The 18,810-nt window shown below is 41.1% G+C and overlaps 1 protein-coding gene across 5 annotated transcripts in view; it reads left to right on the plus strand.

The window, feature by feature from the left end:
- The window catches only part of ADGRG6 (adhesion G protein-coupled receptor G6), a 130,219-nt gene that overhangs the window by 102,284 nt on the left and 9,125 nt on the right, over nt 1-18,810 (plus strand). For all 5 annotated transcript variants that reach the window (XM_081140322.1, XM_081140323.1, XM_081140319.1 and 2 more), the window contains 5 exons: nt 137-243; nt 4,038-4,165; nt 4,879-5,147; nt 6,298-6,394; nt 7,844-8,127. In XM_081140322.1, the coding sequence (XP_080996448.1) occupies nt 137-243; nt 4,038-4,165; nt 4,879-5,147; nt 6,298-6,394; nt 7,844-8,127 (885 nt within the window). The remainder of the gene's footprint in view (nt 1-136; nt 244-4,037; nt 4,166-4,878; nt 5,148-6,297; nt 6,395-7,843; nt 8,128-18,810) is intronic.

Raw genomic sequence — 18,810 nt, forward strand, 5'->3', positions numbered from 1 at the left:
TTAAAGATAGTATCATGTTACAGATAAACTGTGAGGCAGAAGATACTGAGGCATAATTCTCTAAAGAAGGTGTCATCCATTATAGAGGAGGAGCTGACCTGCTGTTATTTTCATTGTTTGCTGACTTCCCCTGCAGAAAGTTCTGGATTTTGGAACACGTCTGGATGTATCGCACACACAGATCCAGACGCGAGCGAGACGGTCTGCTGGTGTAACCACCTCACACACTTCGGAGTTCTGATGGTAGGAGCGGATTTCAAAACTCATTTTCAAACAATATAATTTTGGAAGGCATACTTTTTGTTGTGCGTCAGCCTTTTAAGCTTATGTGTTTGGGGAATTATGTCCTGATAGTTTTCATCTGTACCCTGAATCTTGATTCTTAATGAAGAATCTAATTAGCAGAGATCATGTATTAAAAATATACAAGATTAATTACAGAAAAGGACCCTACTTTTTTCCCCTGGCATTAATGGTGATGATAAATAATCCTAGAAATAAGAATATCACCATGAGACTTTTGAATTAAGAGAGAAACAGAGAGTCAGGGAGACAGAGAGAAAGGGAGGCAGAGAGAGAAAAGTTAAAAAGGGAGAAAATGTGGGGTTTTCCTAGCACAGAAGGGAACTGTGAAAAGTTTGATTAAAAATTTTCTCTCATATAATATGTTATTGCTCAATATGTTTGAATGTCACTTTGTGCCAGGTACTGTGCCAGGTGAGCCTCCTGGGGATCTCAGTCTGGGAGGAAAGACTAGTGACTGGGATTGAGTGGAGTCATCAGGCCTGCAAGAGAGATGATGGGTGTGACTTTATTCTCACTGCTAGGCCTTCATATATATCATCTCTGTCCGTCTGCCCTCCTTTCCTTCCTTCCTTCCTTCCTTCCTTCCTTCCTTCCTTCCTTCCTTCCTTCCTTCCTTCCTTCCTTCCTTCCTTCCTCCTCCCTCCCTCCCTTCCTCCTTCCCTCCCTTCCTTCCTCCCCCCCCCATGGCCCTGTTTTTATCTTATTAGCTAGACTATCCAATGGTTTTAAACAGAAATTAGATTGCATTAACATGTTTTCATCCCACTACATTTCAAGAGCTGCCCTACATTCAAGGACTTGTTTGACTTCATGCACAGACTGACACCTTTACCTTCTATCTGAAACGCTCATGTTTTTGCAGACGCTTTTCTGGTGCCTGGTGCACCCTTCAGATCCTAGCAGGGCCATTGTTTCTACGCAGTTTCCATAAAGGGGTCAGTGCACGTTTGTTTTTCACTCGAGGATGGGAGCAGTGTGTGCTGGGGCAGTAAAGCCCGATGCTCCGGAATCCCAGGCCCCGGGCTGTTTTGTTCCCACCCCTTAATCTCCCGCCCACTGCCTGTGGGACTGGGAGGAAGCAGTGAGGACCGTGCGATGTAGTGTTTGGCTCAGGAATCCCCTTGGCCAATGTAAATGGCTGCCGTCCTATGGCAATCCTGCAAGTTGTAATTTTCCTGACAACCCAGTACCTAAAAGCTCTGAAGGACAACAAGTCATTTAAAAGAGCAACAGTCATAGAAAATAACTTTTTAACTTTCTCAAAATATAAGTATATTTTTCTGTACCACCAGAGCTTGAAAATGAACAACTAAACTGTAGCGTGTTTTTACTAAGTGATTAAAAAAATACTGTTTTCTTCCATTTTCTCTTTTCTCAAAAAAAATGAGAGCAGACATTCTTTCAGAAAATTCTATGCATTATTACTTATTACACATAAAATGCATTATTATACATTCAGGTACATAAGCTTTAGCTTAATCGATTTAGCTACTTCAGTTGTATTTCTGTGTGTGTGTGTGTGTGTGGGCATGACTGTATTGTAAGTCTAATATTAGATAAATAGATAAGAGTAACACAATTCACTATTCAAAGATGATTTATATGTAACAAAGTTTGGCTTCTCATTATTTTGAATAATCAGTAGTTTCTTCAAAATGGTTTAAATTTTATTATGAGTTTGTAATTATGTATTACTTTTTCTGTCATAGTCTGATTAAATAATTAGCTTTACATGCACATGGCCATATGCATTTTTTTAGTGCTCTTCTTCCATTTTCCACCTTGGCTGTTTTTGTGGGCTTGGAAACTGCTGGAAGAAAAATTTTCCAGAATGTATCCTTTCTGGCGGGGTGCCCATATCCTTCCAGCTTTCCAGACCACCAAGACTTTCTTCAGAGTCTTTTTTGATTTACAAACTGTTTACTCAGTTATACAAGAAATCCCCAGAGTCTACATTGCTCCATGATACATTTACAGTATAGGAAGTTTAAAAAAATGTACCTCAGACCCATAATTATATCTCCTAATATACAAATGCATGAAGAATTTAATGTCTCTGCTATATTTCTTTGTACTAAGACTGATTTTTATATTTTTAATATCAATACATTTTTATGTTGTTTAGGGAATAAATATTTGTGTATTCTTCATTCTCTAAAAATACAACACAATATGAGAATTGGGTATAAATGTGTATCATCAGTAAACAGCATGATTTTACATAATTTACATTTTAAATTGTGGCTTTAACTGTGGTTTGAAAGTCAGCTGCCTGACCTAGGTAGGAGCCATAGGTTTTTCAAGCGGCAGTGGCAAGTCACATGGAGATTCCTCAAGCCCTTTCTCTGGCTTCCTGAGACCGTGGAATAACTGAAATACTGGTTGAGTTCACCTCTCTGTGAGTCAAGGGGCACTGACTCGCACGCCATTCCGTGTGCCACGGGAGTCCCTTGCCCTCCCAGTGTTTTGAGGGATTCCGGGAGGGGATGGGCAAAGTCCCTCCAACCCTGAGCCCATGCACCTGCTGAATGTGACCACTTTGTGCATTTCTTGGTGTCACAGGGGTACTGTCCCTGCTCCTTCCTGCATCAGCCAAACCTGGAACTAAGACCCATGTCTTCATTTCACGCACACACGCATACAACGAACACCACTTACTGGAGGCCTTCGTGTAACTAGCAGGTTTTATTGACATTTTGGTGAACATTAATAGAAAATAGAATGAAAAACTTGCAACACAATTTTTTCCCCCCCATAATTTAATACCTAAAAGCTTAAATCAGATGTTGCTTTTAGATTATGTCCCTTCGTCAAGAAGGCTCCATGTTTGAACATCTGCACCAAGGAGGTTCCTTTCACCTCCGACCGGGACTGAGTGGTTGGTGTTAACTCAAGATTTGCCCCTGCCCCGATTGCCCGGGTAAGGGAGCAAAGAAAAGCCTGTCTGCCGGCCCAGACTTTGCAAGCCTCTCAGCACAGTGAAGTGAGTGCTGCTTCCTAACAGGCTAGAAAGCGTTCACTTCTTTCCCCTCCACAGCAACCTCCAACATTTTACATGGTGCCTTTTCACTGTTCAAAGATGATTTATATGTAACAAAGTTTGGCTTCTCATTACTTTGAATAACCAGTAGTTTCTTCAATAATGTTTAAGTTTTATTATGAGTTTGTAATTATGTATTACTTTTCTGGTCCATAGAAGTAAAAAAAAAAAAAACACAAAACTATGACCCCAAAACTCGTAATGGCTTCTCATTTATGAAAAAAAGATAAAATCCGCCCCACCCCAGACCTACCATGCTTTGCGATGACCACAGTTAGGAGCCTCAGCACCGCTTTCAGAGTCGGACAGCAACAGTGCAGCGCCAGCCTCTGGCTGTCCGCTGGCTGAGCCCCTCCCTACCCGGCAAAGCACCAAGGACCCCCCCGAGGACTTGGCCATGAGGGCCACCATGGCTTCCACTTGAATGCGTGCCCCCAACCCTGCCAATGTTAAGAATGGGCTTGATAACAGTATGCAAGGCAGCGACCTCCTCTCCAGTTTCTTTTGGGGAACTGAGTGGTTTTGCTCTTCAAGATACTCTACTGTACAAAGAGCTTGGGTAAAAAGGTGATGGATAAAAAACAATATGAAACTCCCTCGGAAATGCTACATTTTGTTTCATGGACTGATCCACAAGAGTATAATAAATGGAAAGAGAGATTCTCACAGCTGCTTCCCATGTTTTGTACAGGACCTTCAAGGAACTGCCTCGCAGATAGATGCAAGAAACACTAAAATTCTCACCTTCATCACCTACATTGGGTGTGGAATATCTGCTATTTTTTCAGCTGCAACTCTCCTGACTTATGTTGCATTTGAGTAAGTGTTTTCTATCTGCCAAACGCAGTGCTAACTGTTCTGAAGTGTGAGCAAGAAAACTGCCTCAGCTTTGAAAACTTTCATGCGCTTTGTGAATCATGGAGGGTAGTTCAGTTTTAATGGTCAGGTTTCTCGTAAGATATATCATACAGCATGAATTGTCCAGCTGTATCATCTTAATTCACTATCAGTGTGTTCTATTGATAAAATGCATTTACGCCTTTTAGAAATGATTGACAAGTAAGTAAATAAAAACTGTACTCAGTGTTTTTTACATGGTAAAAGATGAAAACATTTGCTTCACAAATCTTACAAAATTAGTCCTAAAACAGGAAATTTTGTTTTAAGAACAATCTTCACCTCATGAAAAATCAAGGAACTTCAAAAAATTTTTAAGGAAATCATTTTTTTAACAAAAATATCATTTTTATCTTTAGAACTTTTCTGGATTAAAAAAAAAATCAAGCCGTTGAAACCCATTGGCAGTTTTGCAAACAGTTGGAGACCATTTTGAAATAAAGCTAATATTTACAAAGTCTTTTTAATTTGCCAAATGCTCGCAAATATCATTAGCCCTCCCCCTGGTGGAACTATGTCAGAGAAGGTGCCACCTCGCCTACTGCAGAGCCGTGTAAGATATGAATTCCCTGCCTGCGCTTACAAGACTTATTTACAATATTAGTCCCCCAAATCTTTCTTGTTTTTCTTTTTAGAAAATTGCGAAGGGATTACCCCTCCAAAATCCTGATGAACCTGAGCACAGCGCTGCTGTTCCTGAACCTCAGCTTCCTCCTGGACGGCTGGGTCACCTCCTTCCAGGTGGAGGGCCTCTGCACGGCCATCGCTGCGCTGCTGCATTTCTTCCTTCTGGCGGCCTTCACCTGGATGGGGCTGGAGGCCATTCACATGTACATCGCGCTGGTGAAAGTGTTTAACACTTACATTCGCCGGTACATCCTGAAGTTCTGCATCATCGGCTGGGGTGAGCGTCCTCAGAGCGTTTGGTTTGGTTTTCCCTGTCCTGGGAATCGTCATGTTCTCCTAGGAAAATGCTGTTTCGAAAGAAGAGCATTGCTAAAAAGAAACTTCAGATTTACAAAGGATGTGGCTTTGACAGGCACACCTATCGTGAGGAAGGAGCTTCCTCAGAACAGTAATTTTTAAAAACTGTTCAACAGGCCTCACTAAATGCAGGAGTAAAGGCAAAGCCCCTAGCCCCTGAGTCACCGCAAACTTATTTCCTGTGCCCTGAGCCAGCCCACCCAGGTCTGAAGAGGCGGCTGGCAGACAGTGCTGCATTGCCTTTATGTTTCAAAATATAAAGGCCGGCTCAGACTCCTAGCTGTGCTCACCCCGAGACACATGCCCGTGCCTTAGAAACCAGAGAGAATGTTATTTTTGTGTGTGCAACCAGACTACTGACAGAATTCTTTCCTCAGCCAGACAAGGATGGTCGTATTAGCCTGTTTGGAATCTTCTAAATGGCCTCCTTTCTGTATCTGGTTTTATATCACACCGGACATTTTAGAGCTTGCTCACAAATCTTTTTCAGATGGCAGTGTAGAAATATGAGGCATTTCCAAGGTGTTCAACATTTTAGGAGGCGTCTTTAAGGGAATTGGGACAGGGCAGCTTTCCCCAGTGAGATATACATGGAATTACTTTACTTATTGAGTCTCTTGAGAGAAAAAGGAAGACTATAAAGACTTTATAGTCTCAGTATTTCTCCCCCATTTTTTCTAAAGACTTTTCTTTATATGGGGGGGTGGGGAATAAGCTGTAATTCCCGTACTGCCTGAGCTGTGGCAATCCAACAGGCATTATTAATGGAACCGCATTTGCTGGTCTTAGATTCAATATAAATCAGCTTCTGGTTCTCTAGTGGGTACCAGTAGACAGACAAATATTTACCTGTCTGTCATTAAAGAGTAGGTTTTGATCTCTGACAACTGAATTGGATGTTTACACCAAGGAGAGGACTTATTTATTATTTTAACCAAGCTGCCAGTTCTAAGAAATTTGATTCTGCGATATGGAGTGTTTTCTCTTCTCTTTCCTTGCCGTTATCAGTCCTATAAAGCAGTTCCAGATGCTTCAGTAAAGTTGCTCATGGTGTGATCTTTTTATAACAGGTCTGCCTGCCTTCATCGTGTCAGTTGTTCTAGCAAGCAGGAACCAAAATGAAGTTTATAGGAAAGTAAGTTACGGAAAAGAAGAAGGCGATGACTTGTAAGTAATAAAACTTGTCGGGGATTTATTTGCGATGAGTGCATACCCTTTGTTTCCTAGAGTTTAGTGTAAGTTTCCATGGCAGCAGTGAGCCTCTTGTTTTAGAAGGTTGAGCGCCTGTGCAGGCCTTGAGCAGGATCCCTGCTGCACCACCGATGAGTTCGGTTGAGAGCCCTGAATTGTTGGAGCTCCTTTCCTGCCACCCCTGTGTTCTGTCAGCTGGGGGAATGCAGACGCCTCAGGCACTATCTGCTAGGCTCAGAGGACCCATGCCACTTGAGGAGATTTTGTAATACTGCCAGCTCCTTAAACCCACGTAATCTTTAAGCAAGTTAAATAATAGTGTCAGACAGTAATGCTGATGAGTCAATGCTAATGTGTTACATGTACATGGAGAAAATGGAGACATCAGTGAGTTCTTGAATAGTTTACAATTTTTTCCTCAGACTGTGAGATCATTGAGGCTAAGGTTTTTATATTGTTTACTTTGGGCAGTCACTTCTCTCGTATTTTATGCAGCACCTAGTAGGTACTCCAGGAGTAATTGTTGATTGAATGAATCACTGAATGAATAAAGAGCTTACTCCCGACCGAGATGACACATTACTCTGCATCACAAAACGAAATTAGGCGTTTCATTGTGACCAATGTAAGATTTTTAATTGTGCATGAGAAGTGTCACTATAAGAATATCACAGTTTTACAATAAGGTCTTGCCTCAACTAGACCAATTACATTAATGGGAATTATTTTGCAGTATGGCATCCACAATTATGTGTGTCTTAAATAAATAGGAATTTACTCTTCTCGCATGACAAAAAAACATAGAAATAAGCAATAAACTGGCACAATTTAATGCTGAAATGCCAGGGCTGGAATGTCTGCAGCTCTCTTGGCCTTCCTCTCATAGGCATAAGGTAATTGCTGCAGCTCCAGAGCTTGCTCTCGTGTTTAAAGCAGAAAGTATGAGCAAAGGCCTTGCCAGCTGAGCCTCTCAAGAGTAGCTCTCCCAGACTTTGCTTCCATGTCATTTTGTAGAATAAAGTCCATGTGACCACCCATCTCTTAAATACAGAAGAGACTGAGAGTATGCATAAATTCCCCGTTTTCTGTAGTGCAGGCACATAAGAGAAAAGGGGATTAGACGCGGTGTTGGGTGAACCAACCAAGACTGTCTTCACGCCACGTCAGAATTCAACTAGCCACCTGGTTTTCTTCTTAACTCTTGACTTAAGTAACTAGACATTAAGATGATTGCTATCCAAATCAAACCAAAAAAAACTATGAACACATCAAAAAGGAAACGGAGGCCCAAGGAAATGACGTGACCTTAAGGATGTGAGAAAGGCCTAGCAGAAGCCTGCAGAAGCCCACCCCAGCCGGGGACGTCTCGGGCGAACAGGCTCGGTAATCAGTCCCTTTCCCTTCGCTTTCTTCTTCCCCTTCCAGATGTTGGATTCACGACAAGGTGGTATTTTACGTGACCTGTGCCGGGTACTTTGGAGTCATGTTTTTCCTGAACGTTGCCATGTTCATCGTGGTGATGGTGCAGATCTGCGGGAGGAACGGCAAGAGGAGCAACCGGACCCTGCGCGAAGAGGTGCTGCGGAACCTGCGCAGCGTGGTCAGCCTGACGTTTCTGCTGGGCATGACGTGGGGGTTTGCTTTCCTAGGCTGGGGACCCTTATACGTCCCCTTCATGTACCTCTTCTCCATCTTCAATTCATTACAAGGTAAGATAAGTGGAACCTGGACAGCTTCCACTTTCTAATTTTGTCGTATTTGCGGACAGCCTCACTGTGGTTCAGATGCCACACTAAGTTTCTGCATCACTCTTCCAAGTGCAGAGCGTAGTTTCAGGCACAGGGTGGGCACTCGTGAAGAAGGTCTTGAAGGGAGAATTGAGGTAGGATGCCAGTTTGTTTGTGTGTTTCAGCGATATACCCCAAGGACCTAGGACAGTGCCTGGCAGATAGGTGCTCAACACACATATGTTGTTGCGTGACTGCAGGTGGGCAGAGAGGTGCCCAACGGGACGTTTAAAGGGGTGCACAGACCAACTTTCACCCGTGACAGTGTTGCTGAGTGTTGGTGCTGCTCCTCGCAGAACCCCCTCCCGTGTGGTGTGCTGTTCTTGGCCTGGAGAATGTTTAGACTCTGTGCAGGGACAGAGCAATTCACTTTGATTCTTTGGCTGCTTGGATGTCAAAGTAAATACCCATAGTCTAATTCAGAAATGCTTATTTTTCATGATATATGGCAATTAGTTCAACAATTTAGCAGGCACTTGCCAATGGCCTGCTTTGTGCAAAACAAGGCTTCCTTGAAGGAATGTATCCTTAGTGTACATATGATGAATTTAACTTTAAGCTTAAGTGAACATAAATTCTTGTTTTGAAAATTAAATGACATTCTTCAAGGCTTTGGGTATACCCTCTTTTGATAAACTTCGTAGAGTTCAGAAGAACCATGAGGCCCACACTCCAAAAGGAATGAGGGCAAGGTTTGGAATCTTTTTTGAGCAGGGTAATGTTACTGGTCTATCAGAAATTACTGGCATGTCCTTGTAGGTGTGTGGAAGGAAGGGCTGACTAAAGCAAGCTGGACAGATTTGTGCTGGGGTCGAAAGTGTAGTGGAAATCAAGTTTGTGCTACAAACCAAATGAGACGCCTGGCAGGTGCTCCCCACAGTGTGTTCTAAGAGAAGTCCGGATTTACCAGCAGGAGGGCGTTTGCTGCTTGGTGTTGCATGGACCTGCTTTGCTCTTCCTCCTAGGTTTCCCACTAGCTCATGAACTCCTGCAGAAAAATTTGTCACATAGCTGGCGCTTAACAATTGTTTGTTAAATGAATGAGTGGATTGCTGGATAAAGAAAGGGAGGGTCTTTGGGGATGGCCTAAATCCAACCTGAGACGACTCTGGCGTAAAGCCACGTTAATTAGCTCAGCAGATTCGATTCGGGTTCACTCTCCCATAACGGAAGAAATACGTGGGCCCATTATCTTTAGTAAATAGAATAATAAACCTCAAGTGCACCTCCAAAATGTGGAAACTGAAGAGGTAGCGTGTGCATACATCTTCACTGCAATCTAGCTTTGAAAAGTGACTTTTCCTGTATTTAATCTGTCCTGTAATATACAACACAAATGTCCCTAGGTAAATATTGACAAAAATGTCCATTAACATTAGAGATTCAATGGTTTTATATTTCAGGATTGTACATGAAAGGCACATTAATCTACCAGCCCAACTTAGTTTTTGCTTGTAGAATTTTCTGGCAGTTTCTATAACCTCCAAGAGCCTGCCTGTCCAGTTCTGTTTCCGTTAATGAGAAATGAGTTGTTGTTTTTTTCCCAGCTTAGGTCTCCTGTCAGGAGGAAAAATGTGATCAACCATCATCAAGTTATAGCCTTCATAAATCACTGACTTCTAAGACTAAATTTAAATTATATAAATTCAGAACAGATTTCTGCACATCCAATGATATTAATAATACTTCCTAAAAAGGAAATTTAAATTAAAAGGCAGGGCTGCAGAGCACATGAGCTTACCAACAATTGCATACTGGCCAAGCCTGTATAAAAACTTCTCAAGACACCACAGGAAGGTATTTAATGGTTTTTATTTGAGTCATTTTTTGAACCTTCCAAGAGAGGTTTGTTGTTTAAAGTATATGCTTTATTAAAGAAACATGTGGAATTTGGACAGTTTAAAGAAACAATTCAGTGAATGCAAAAGAACTCAGGTAGTACTTAGACAAACTACAGTATGTCTGTTTCTTTTCTAATATTCTTTATTCCGGAAAAACAAACTAACAAACAAAACTTGATGTGATCCCTTTGCCTCACGGAGCTTATATTCCAGAAGGAGAGACTGATATTAACCGATTATGTCACTATATAAAGGCACCTGGTGGTGTTAAGAGCAAATGTCAGAAGACATGAATTCTAAGCTGAAATCTGAAGGATCAATAGGAACTAACTAGGTGAAAGTTAGGAGCAGAAGTGGGGAAGAGAATATTCCAGGTAGAGGGCACTTCATGTGCAAAAAATATGTTGTATAGTAAGTCCTCACTTAATGTGGTCAATAGGTTCCATGACTTTAAGCAAAACGATGTATAAGGAAACCAATTTTACCTCAGGCTAATTAATATAAACAAGAGTTAAATTCCTATGGCATCTCATGAACGTTATAATGAAATGACATTATTTGAGGATCTGCTGCACTTGATGATTATAACATCTGCTCAGGGAATTAATAGAAAGCACATATAACCTAGGAACCAAGAAAGAGCCAGTAAATGACAGTGGGGTGGCACAAAAGGGAGTCAAAGGCCCCATGTTTTGATCTTTATGAGAGCAGTGTGAAGTCTTTGAAAAGTTTCAGGCCTTTGAAATGACTTCATGCATCTTGTAAAGGTGAAGCTGGACATAATGTAAAGAATGGGTTAAAGCAACCCAATAGCATCTGTATGGAGAGTAGATAGGAGGCTGTTGCAGTGGTTCGGGTAAAATAATGTGGTGTACAGTATTTTAGACTATGGTGAGAATGGGTGGGGCTGGAGAGATGTGAGCAGGAGTCAAGAGAAATTTAGGAAGTATGTTACTACAAAACACTCATCATTGGTTTGGTCCTTAAAGTAAACTCTTATATACCTAATGATTTGGGTAAAATTAGATTCCATTAATATCCTTATTAATGGAATATTATAGTTCATTGAAGCCTATCATAAGACTTAGCAATGGCCAAAGACTGAGAATGTAATACAGTATTCTGAAAACAAACTTTAATCCTCTCAGATTTAGCTTATAGTTGAGCATCTGAAAATCACAGCATCTTCATTATGAATGCCACAAGTTATGAACTGATCATGCATGCCTGTAGTACTATAGACATGGGACCTGTGGGAGGGACAGGTGTTTGAGCTAAGTCCACAGTGATGTCACAGCATGTATATCACAGGAGTGGCCTTTGCTAGCAGATTTCTTTTAACTTTTGTGTATGTCTTCAAATATTTGGTTAAAAAATGTTACAAATTCTTAATAATAAATGCATATATTTATTTGGTTAAAATAAATGATTTTATTTTAAAATAAAAATTTTAGAAATAAATTTTTAGAAATAATACATATATTTTTAAATGCATGTATGTGTTTATATAAAAATACATATATACATGTGTAATTATATGGGTACTCACAAACATTTGCAGAGCCTATAAAAATTTTATAAATGCTTTATTTTTATTTTGAATGTTTTATTTTTATATTTTTTATATTTTCTATTTCTATTATTTTTATATGTATTTTTATGTATATTTATAACTATGCATTTAATGGCAAAATCATGTGAAATGATATCAGGAAATTATTATCTGTGCCACTATAACTAAAACTTTACCTACTTGATTAAGCAAATGAAATCATGAATTGGGTTAAGGCTGAAACCAAATTTATTATTTTCTAATTTTTAACAGTGTATTGCTTTGTTCTTTTTATTTTGCCTACTCCACTTGTTATATATATTTATCATTTCATTGAAATTTTTTCTCTAAGATGAAAAGATAAAGATATCTTCTCTTAACATAGTCAAATTCCAAATCTCTCTGCTTTTGCTATCTTTGCTCCTTTCCCAGGATGAACTGGCCGATCATTGTATCAGAAATTTTACTTTTTTCTAAAGAATATAACTTGAGAAAAAATTGTATGGCATACAAATTGTTATTCAAAAGAGAACAGATGTTTGACAAAAGTCTATCATAATTCACATGCCTGAGAACATTAGCTTTCCTTTCAACAAATACGTAATTCATCCTAAAGAAATAAAGGGCAACTCCCTGGTTACCGAGAAGCTCTTGGCCAGAATCCTGATGGCATCTCTGTCCCTTGGCAATATCGATGCTCTTGTAGGATTGAATTACTGCTCTGCGGTGCGGCATGTGCACATAGTTGCAGGTTATGCAAGTGAGGAGCAGTATCTCAGACTGTTTTTCTTTCCATTAACTGTACAAAAGTATTCGACACTCTCAATTAGATTAGGCTTCTTCAATATATAGGGAAGTTTAATTCATCTAGCAAGAGCTTGGTCTTCAACTTTTCTTTTCCAGGCATGTGAAACAACATTGATTAATAGTCTCAGGTGTCATCAGCCCATCTTCAGTACATATATGTGACAACATCATACAAAACAACATGTGATTCTACAAATAGAAACGGTGATGGCAAACACTGAAGGGCATTATCAGTCTCCCCAGATATAATGTTTGCTATTAATTAATTTGATAACATTAAGATACCAAAGCAACAGAAATGCCTTGTATTTGTTTAGTGTATTGTTATTTACAAAGCCTTTTCACATATTATCTGTCACCTGATGTAATTCTTGCAGCAAGTCTGAAAAGTAGGTATCCAAGAAAGAGGACATTTTTCCATTTTATAAAATGAGAAACAGGCTCAAGAGAGTCAGTGACTTCTTGAGATCAGTTTGAATCTGACAACATAATATTTACCACGTAGCACATATGAAAATAGAAAGGCACGTTATTCAGGGCCAGAGCATAAGCAGAAAAGTAAAACAAAGTGCTGTCCTTTTAATGTTTTATTTTAGAGTCTCTAGAAAGTGAGTTTTTGCCTCCATTTTTTAAAAAAACTGTTAATGTATGTTTAATGAATAAATATGAATTTAATCTCTTACCCTTATTCAGCAAAAACCATTAAGGGAAATATTTATTATTTTAGTCCTACTGGTAAACTAAGAAAATTAAACCAAATTATCTAACCCGTGGCTAGAAGCCTCCTGAGAGTTAAGCTGCACCATGGTCACATGTACAACACACACAGTGAACTGGCGCCCGGGAAATGAACCACCGTTACATCCTAAGGTCTGAAATGACATCGTGTTGGCTGAGACAGTACACACTGCAAGGAAATAAATTACTCATCTTTTGGCATGGGATTTTGTGCCACAGAGAAGTGATTTTCTAAAGGGCACCTTAGTACTATGAGAGGAAGATTCAAGAGGTTCCCACAGAGCTTCCTAAACCTGGAAGATCCCCAGCCCAGCAGCCAGCTGGCCATGCCTGGGTGACAACAGAGCATACGAGCTGTTCGGAGATTTGGACTCAGGCTTGCTGGGAAGCTCAGAGGTCATCTAGGCCTTTTCTTTTTTTTTTTTTTTTTTTTGTCAAAAGTCAGTTATATAGAGCATGTGGCCTCATTTGCCCAAACACCTACCTTGATTAATTCTCCACTGATTTTCCCAACAAATCTCCAGAACTATTTATGCCCGTGGGACTGGGGAAGACACCATTCACTCATCATTATTACCCATTTTGATTCCATCCCACATCCATGACATTATCTATATAATTTCCCCCTTACCTTTTTTTCTGGATCTTTCTTATCCAGGGTAAGAACAAGTCAGCTTAGGCCATTTGTCAGAATTTGTTGATGACAATCTCGCTGGAAGTGTCAGTGGCCGTTAGTTGGTCATTAGGAGATGAAGACCCAGGGTTTTGTCTTGTTTTGTTTCCCTTCGCCACATTTCTCAAAAGTGACCTTTTAGAACACTAAAAGAATGACAATATGTGCTGCCCAGAATTTTGCTGTGTAGCAATCATTTTCATATCCAAGGGAAACAGTTTTTCAAAACTTTTGATAATCAGGCTAAAGATCTGAGAACATCCCTTTGGCCACTCATCTTACATCTGCCCCAGAAAGTCACGCATCTTTGCCAGAATCAACCAAAGGGAATGAGTTCTATGTGGGAACCAGATTCCTAGCCAAAAGATTGAGGCTAAGATTTTTTTCCCCTTCTAAATAAATGGTTAAGTAGTTCTTACAAAGACAGAGATGAAACACAAGCCCGTACAATCTACAGTGAATATAATGCCAATACTTACAAGTAGGCTTTTTTCCTCCCCAAACATGCTACTGGAATGTGTCCTGAGGTAGGTGAAAGGACCTCTAAAAACCCAAATGCTCTACCTGAGATCTTTCAGAACCTGTGTGATTCCAGGTTCGGAGTACTCTCAGGTCATACTTGCTGAACCAGGGTTGGCCTGCGGTCTGCTCCTCTCGGAGGCCTTGGGGAAGCCGGTTCCTTACATTTCTCCCCAGCAGCACCCATAGGCAGGCCCGCCTTCTTACATGCTTTGCACACCCTTCCTCCATCACAGTTGAAAATGTCATTTATTTTAAATGGAGAAATTGCAAAATGTACCAAGAATTAAGCCATCTTGAATTCACATACTGCTCTAATTTTTTAAAAGAGAGCAAATCCTTCTAACGAATGGAAGTTGGAGGTGAAGGAAGAAAAGGCAGGGTTGAGGGTGGGATGAGCAGGGGAGGACTGCTCAGGAATCTGTTCATTTAAAGTAGCTTTAAGGTTTTGGGTTTTTTCCTGTTCTAGCGTGGAGTCTGGGTTCCTATTGAACCCAGACAGTTACCGAGCTTAAGAAAGTATTGCAAAGGAACTCTGGCTCAGAGTTACCAGACTGGTGCCTTTTCAGGCTCCGATTCACCAATAAAGGACCATCATGAACTCTGTTGTGTGAGATATAAAGGTTTCATGAAACAAGTGCCAGCCTGTCAAGATGAAGGCTTCAACTCGGAAGCCACTCTTTTGAGCCATTTTAGCTTCCAACTTTTTTTTCATGGGCCATGTTCCCTCTCCCAGGTCAGTCAGGTCAAGCTGTAAGACGCACGATAAGAGGAAAGGCTCGTCATTCCGGTGCCGGGTGACAGCTCAGAAGGCTAGAGGAGCATGTTTCCAGGTGTAATGAGCGCCTCTGAGGTGCCGTGTGGTTGATACGAAGGTTCTCAAAGGGGAAACGTGACAGAAAGGGAGCGGAGCTGGGGGTGAGAAATCAGGCATAGTCCCTTGATGTCAACATACAGCTCGTATGACTTTGGTTCTGCTCCTGCACCCAAGTCTGTAAGTAGATGGAGGAAAACAACAACAACAAAACAGACTAAAACTGAAGGGGGACTAACCCTCTGCTTCCTCACTTTGGCCTTCGCGGGCCTTGGCCCTCCTGCTGTAGTTCCTCCTCCTTCCTGAAGAGCTAGACTTTCTTTCCATACCGCGTGCGGGCATTCTTCCAGGTGGGTACCCACCACATTTCCCAGGGCGGGACTCTGCCAGGGATGGTTTGTCCTGAAAGAGTGCTGGGATATTTATTTAAGTTTAGTCTTCCAGACTAACTTAAATTCAGGTGAAAGGGGCTAGTTATCACAAATGGTAAAATCACCTATTATGAGAATTCTATTCTGGTTTAAAGTGGAAATGTGTCTCATGACAAAAGAATCTTCATACTACCTTGGAATTTAAAAATATTTTCATTCCTAAAAATTCTAATTTCTCCTGCCTGTTACCTAACTGTGTCCCACTGCAGCACAGTTGAGAGTGAGAGTAGAGAAGAATTTAAATGACTCCCTCCTGTCATATAATGTTAGAGATGATGTATCAGATTCTGAATCTAATTTATATACTAGTGTGTCTAAACTTGTTGGAAGCCTAAATATTTACAGGCAAATGTGGTTGCTTAACAATAGGAATGCTGTGTAATTCCGATTTAGAGCAACAGTGCACAATCTAAAAGATGGTTTCATGAAGTTCGTTATACCTTGCATTTAACCTCCCCTTCTGTGACTGTGTTCACATGAGATCCTCAGAATAATTCACTTTTCAGCACCCCCACAAGGCCAAAAATGCAAACCTAAGAACTGGCTCTCTCCCAGGGTCCTCAAAACACCTCTGAAGTTTTTTCCTCCAGGATGTACGACACTTGTAAAAACTACTGAGTGTTGAGGGAAGCAACATCTAGCAAATTTCACCTGCCCTCAAATGAAAGGAAACCATTTGCTCAATGCGAGGCTTTATACTGAGTAATGCCTGGATTAAAGCCTCGGAATGAAAGTCCTCAACTGGAGTTTACAATCTCTTTCAGGTCTCATATGTGATTTTGTTAAACAGTTGCTTAAGAACACACGGTTTTCAGCGGTGTGACAAAAATTCTTCCAGGAACAAGTTCTGCAAATTCTGGCCTAGGCAGCGAACACTGAGTAAACCTGAGGGGACAGGGCTCCCTCCTCTCGGGCACAGCCACCTTCATCTGTGACCTGTGCCCCCCCAACCTCAGGCCTCCGTGCCGCTGCTCTCTTTACTCTGAAACCGCCGCCACCTCTTAAAAACTTAAAAGGATCCCTTAACCAATTCAAGTGATTTATTTTGGTGATTCACACTTTTGGCGATACAAAGTGTGTTTACTTATTAAAGGGATTTTCTGTGTTAGCACCCCCGGGGAACTGCGGGCTGTAGGTGTGGGAGGCTTTGCAAAGCAGTGGGATTTAGATGTAGGCCGGGTGCGAGGTGAAGCTCCACCCTGCCCGGGAAGGTGGTCAGCCCGCAGGTCCCGGCTCTGGGGGGGGGGGGTGAGTGTGGAAGAAGGTCTTCAGGAGGGAGTGTGTGTGCGTGTGCGTGTGCGTATGCGTGCGTGTGTGTGTGTGTGTGTGCGCTGAATGATTAGAATTTGATTCATATTTGTGAGCACTTTCTTTTTAAAATTAGAACTTCCCTACTCAATCCCGTATTATTCCAGATAAATAACTGGGTCACTAGGAGGCATTTCTTTTACTAATTACTTTATTACTAATAAAGCTTTAGTAACAGACCCAGAAGAAGAGAAGCAACCGCAACCACTCCACAGCCGTCAGGGCTCATCCCGGAGAAATCCACACAGTGCTAATCATTCAAAATGATGTAATCCATTCTGGAATAAAGTTATGGGCCATTTTGAGTTAGGATATTGAAAAACAACGTACAACCATAACCTTAGACCTAGGTTGCAAATTTAATTTATATATCAAAATATACTTTTAACGTAGTATTTTCCCCACTTTTCCAATCGCGCATGCTTTAATGTAATTTACAGTTTCCTTGATGGACACTCCATATTCAGAAAGAACGGATAAGTCCTACTGTCTCTTGAATGTACGGCTTTCCATGCTCTTCCCCCATGAGGGCGCCGATCATCCACCTGGTTCACCTTTGAACCTCCAGCTCCTAAAACACGGTGCCTCCTGGCCAGCAATGCTCAGTAGTCACTGACCGAGTTAGCCGTCTTGGAAACGTCCATTACCTCCCTACCCAAAGCCTTCCTCAGGGTCAGCGCAGGCCCTGCATCCTCTAAGCCCCTCCATCGCGGAGACACTGCTTAGTGTCGCGTATCCCTAAGGCAGTCGTATCCTGGCAACGAATTTGCATGCTCTTCAGAAACATTTGCCTGAAATGTGTTTTCATTGTATCCTTTTGCCCATTATTTTGTGTTCTATTCTTATTTTTAAACCCCCATCTCCAAACGCATTTAACACATTAACATGTGCATTAAGTATTCAAGTAACTTATGTAGAAGAGATGATTCATTCAAAAAGCGTTCTTAAGAGTTTCTGCTCAGTTCTGGAGTGGCCAGTGCAGCATTGGATAGACACACATTCCTGTGCTCTCGGAGCTTGCTTTCTACTAGCAAGAGGCAAACAAATGAACAAATGAGGAATATGAGAATAACAGGCACTGATCGATCATTGCCATGACAAAAATAGGTATGTGCAAGGGTGTGACTAGAAGCCAAAACATAAAAATAAATAGTTGATTTATTATTTATTAAGTATTGCCTCTCTGAGGAGTTAACAGTTGATCCGAGGTCTGAATGGACAGGTAAGAAGGTACCTGTGATGGAAAGATCTGAAGGAAGAGCCTTCGGAGTGATAATGGGCAGGAATGAACTTGATAGTTTGAAGGTAGTGAGGAGGAAGACTTCTATCAGAACAACAAGGGTTTGAGATGCTGCTAAATGAAATACAGCTGAGGGACGATCTCCTATAATCCATATGGGTTGGAATCCTGGTGGTGTGGAGAGAAGGGGGATGGGGAAAAATACAAAAATTAGCATATGGTACTTGTACAGTGTGACTGGATGAGTAGACATAGAAGATAGAAACCCAAGACTGAGTCATGGACATGTCAACGTTTAACAGTAAAGCCAAGGATTCTACTAAAGAGACCAGGAAGAAATCTAGCAGAAAATGGTGTCAAGAATGCATTTCAAGGTTGAGCGAATGGTCAGTTGTCTTGACAGCTGTTGAGAGGCCTAGTACAATGGGAGTGAAAACTAAGTAAGCAATATGGGAGTCACTGTGACCTTCAGAAGAGCAGTTGTAGTGGCTTCATGGATGTGAGTTAACAAGAGGAGAAATGAGAAACCAGGGAGACAGCAAAAGTTAACCATTTCAAGAGGTTTTATTGGGAAAGGGACTGAAGAAGTTGAAGTTGGAAGAAGATTGTTTTTAAAGAGAGTTACTAGAATATGCTTGTAAGAAATGTGAATAGCCAAGTATAGAGGGAGAAATTAGTGAGA

The sequence above is a fragment of the Miniopterus schreibersii genome (assembly GCF_964146895.1).
Source record: "Miniopterus schreibersii genome assembly, chromosome: 6".
NCBI classification, from domain to species: domain Eukaryota; kingdom Metazoa; phylum Chordata; class Mammalia; order Chiroptera; family Miniopteridae; genus Miniopterus; species Miniopterus schreibersii.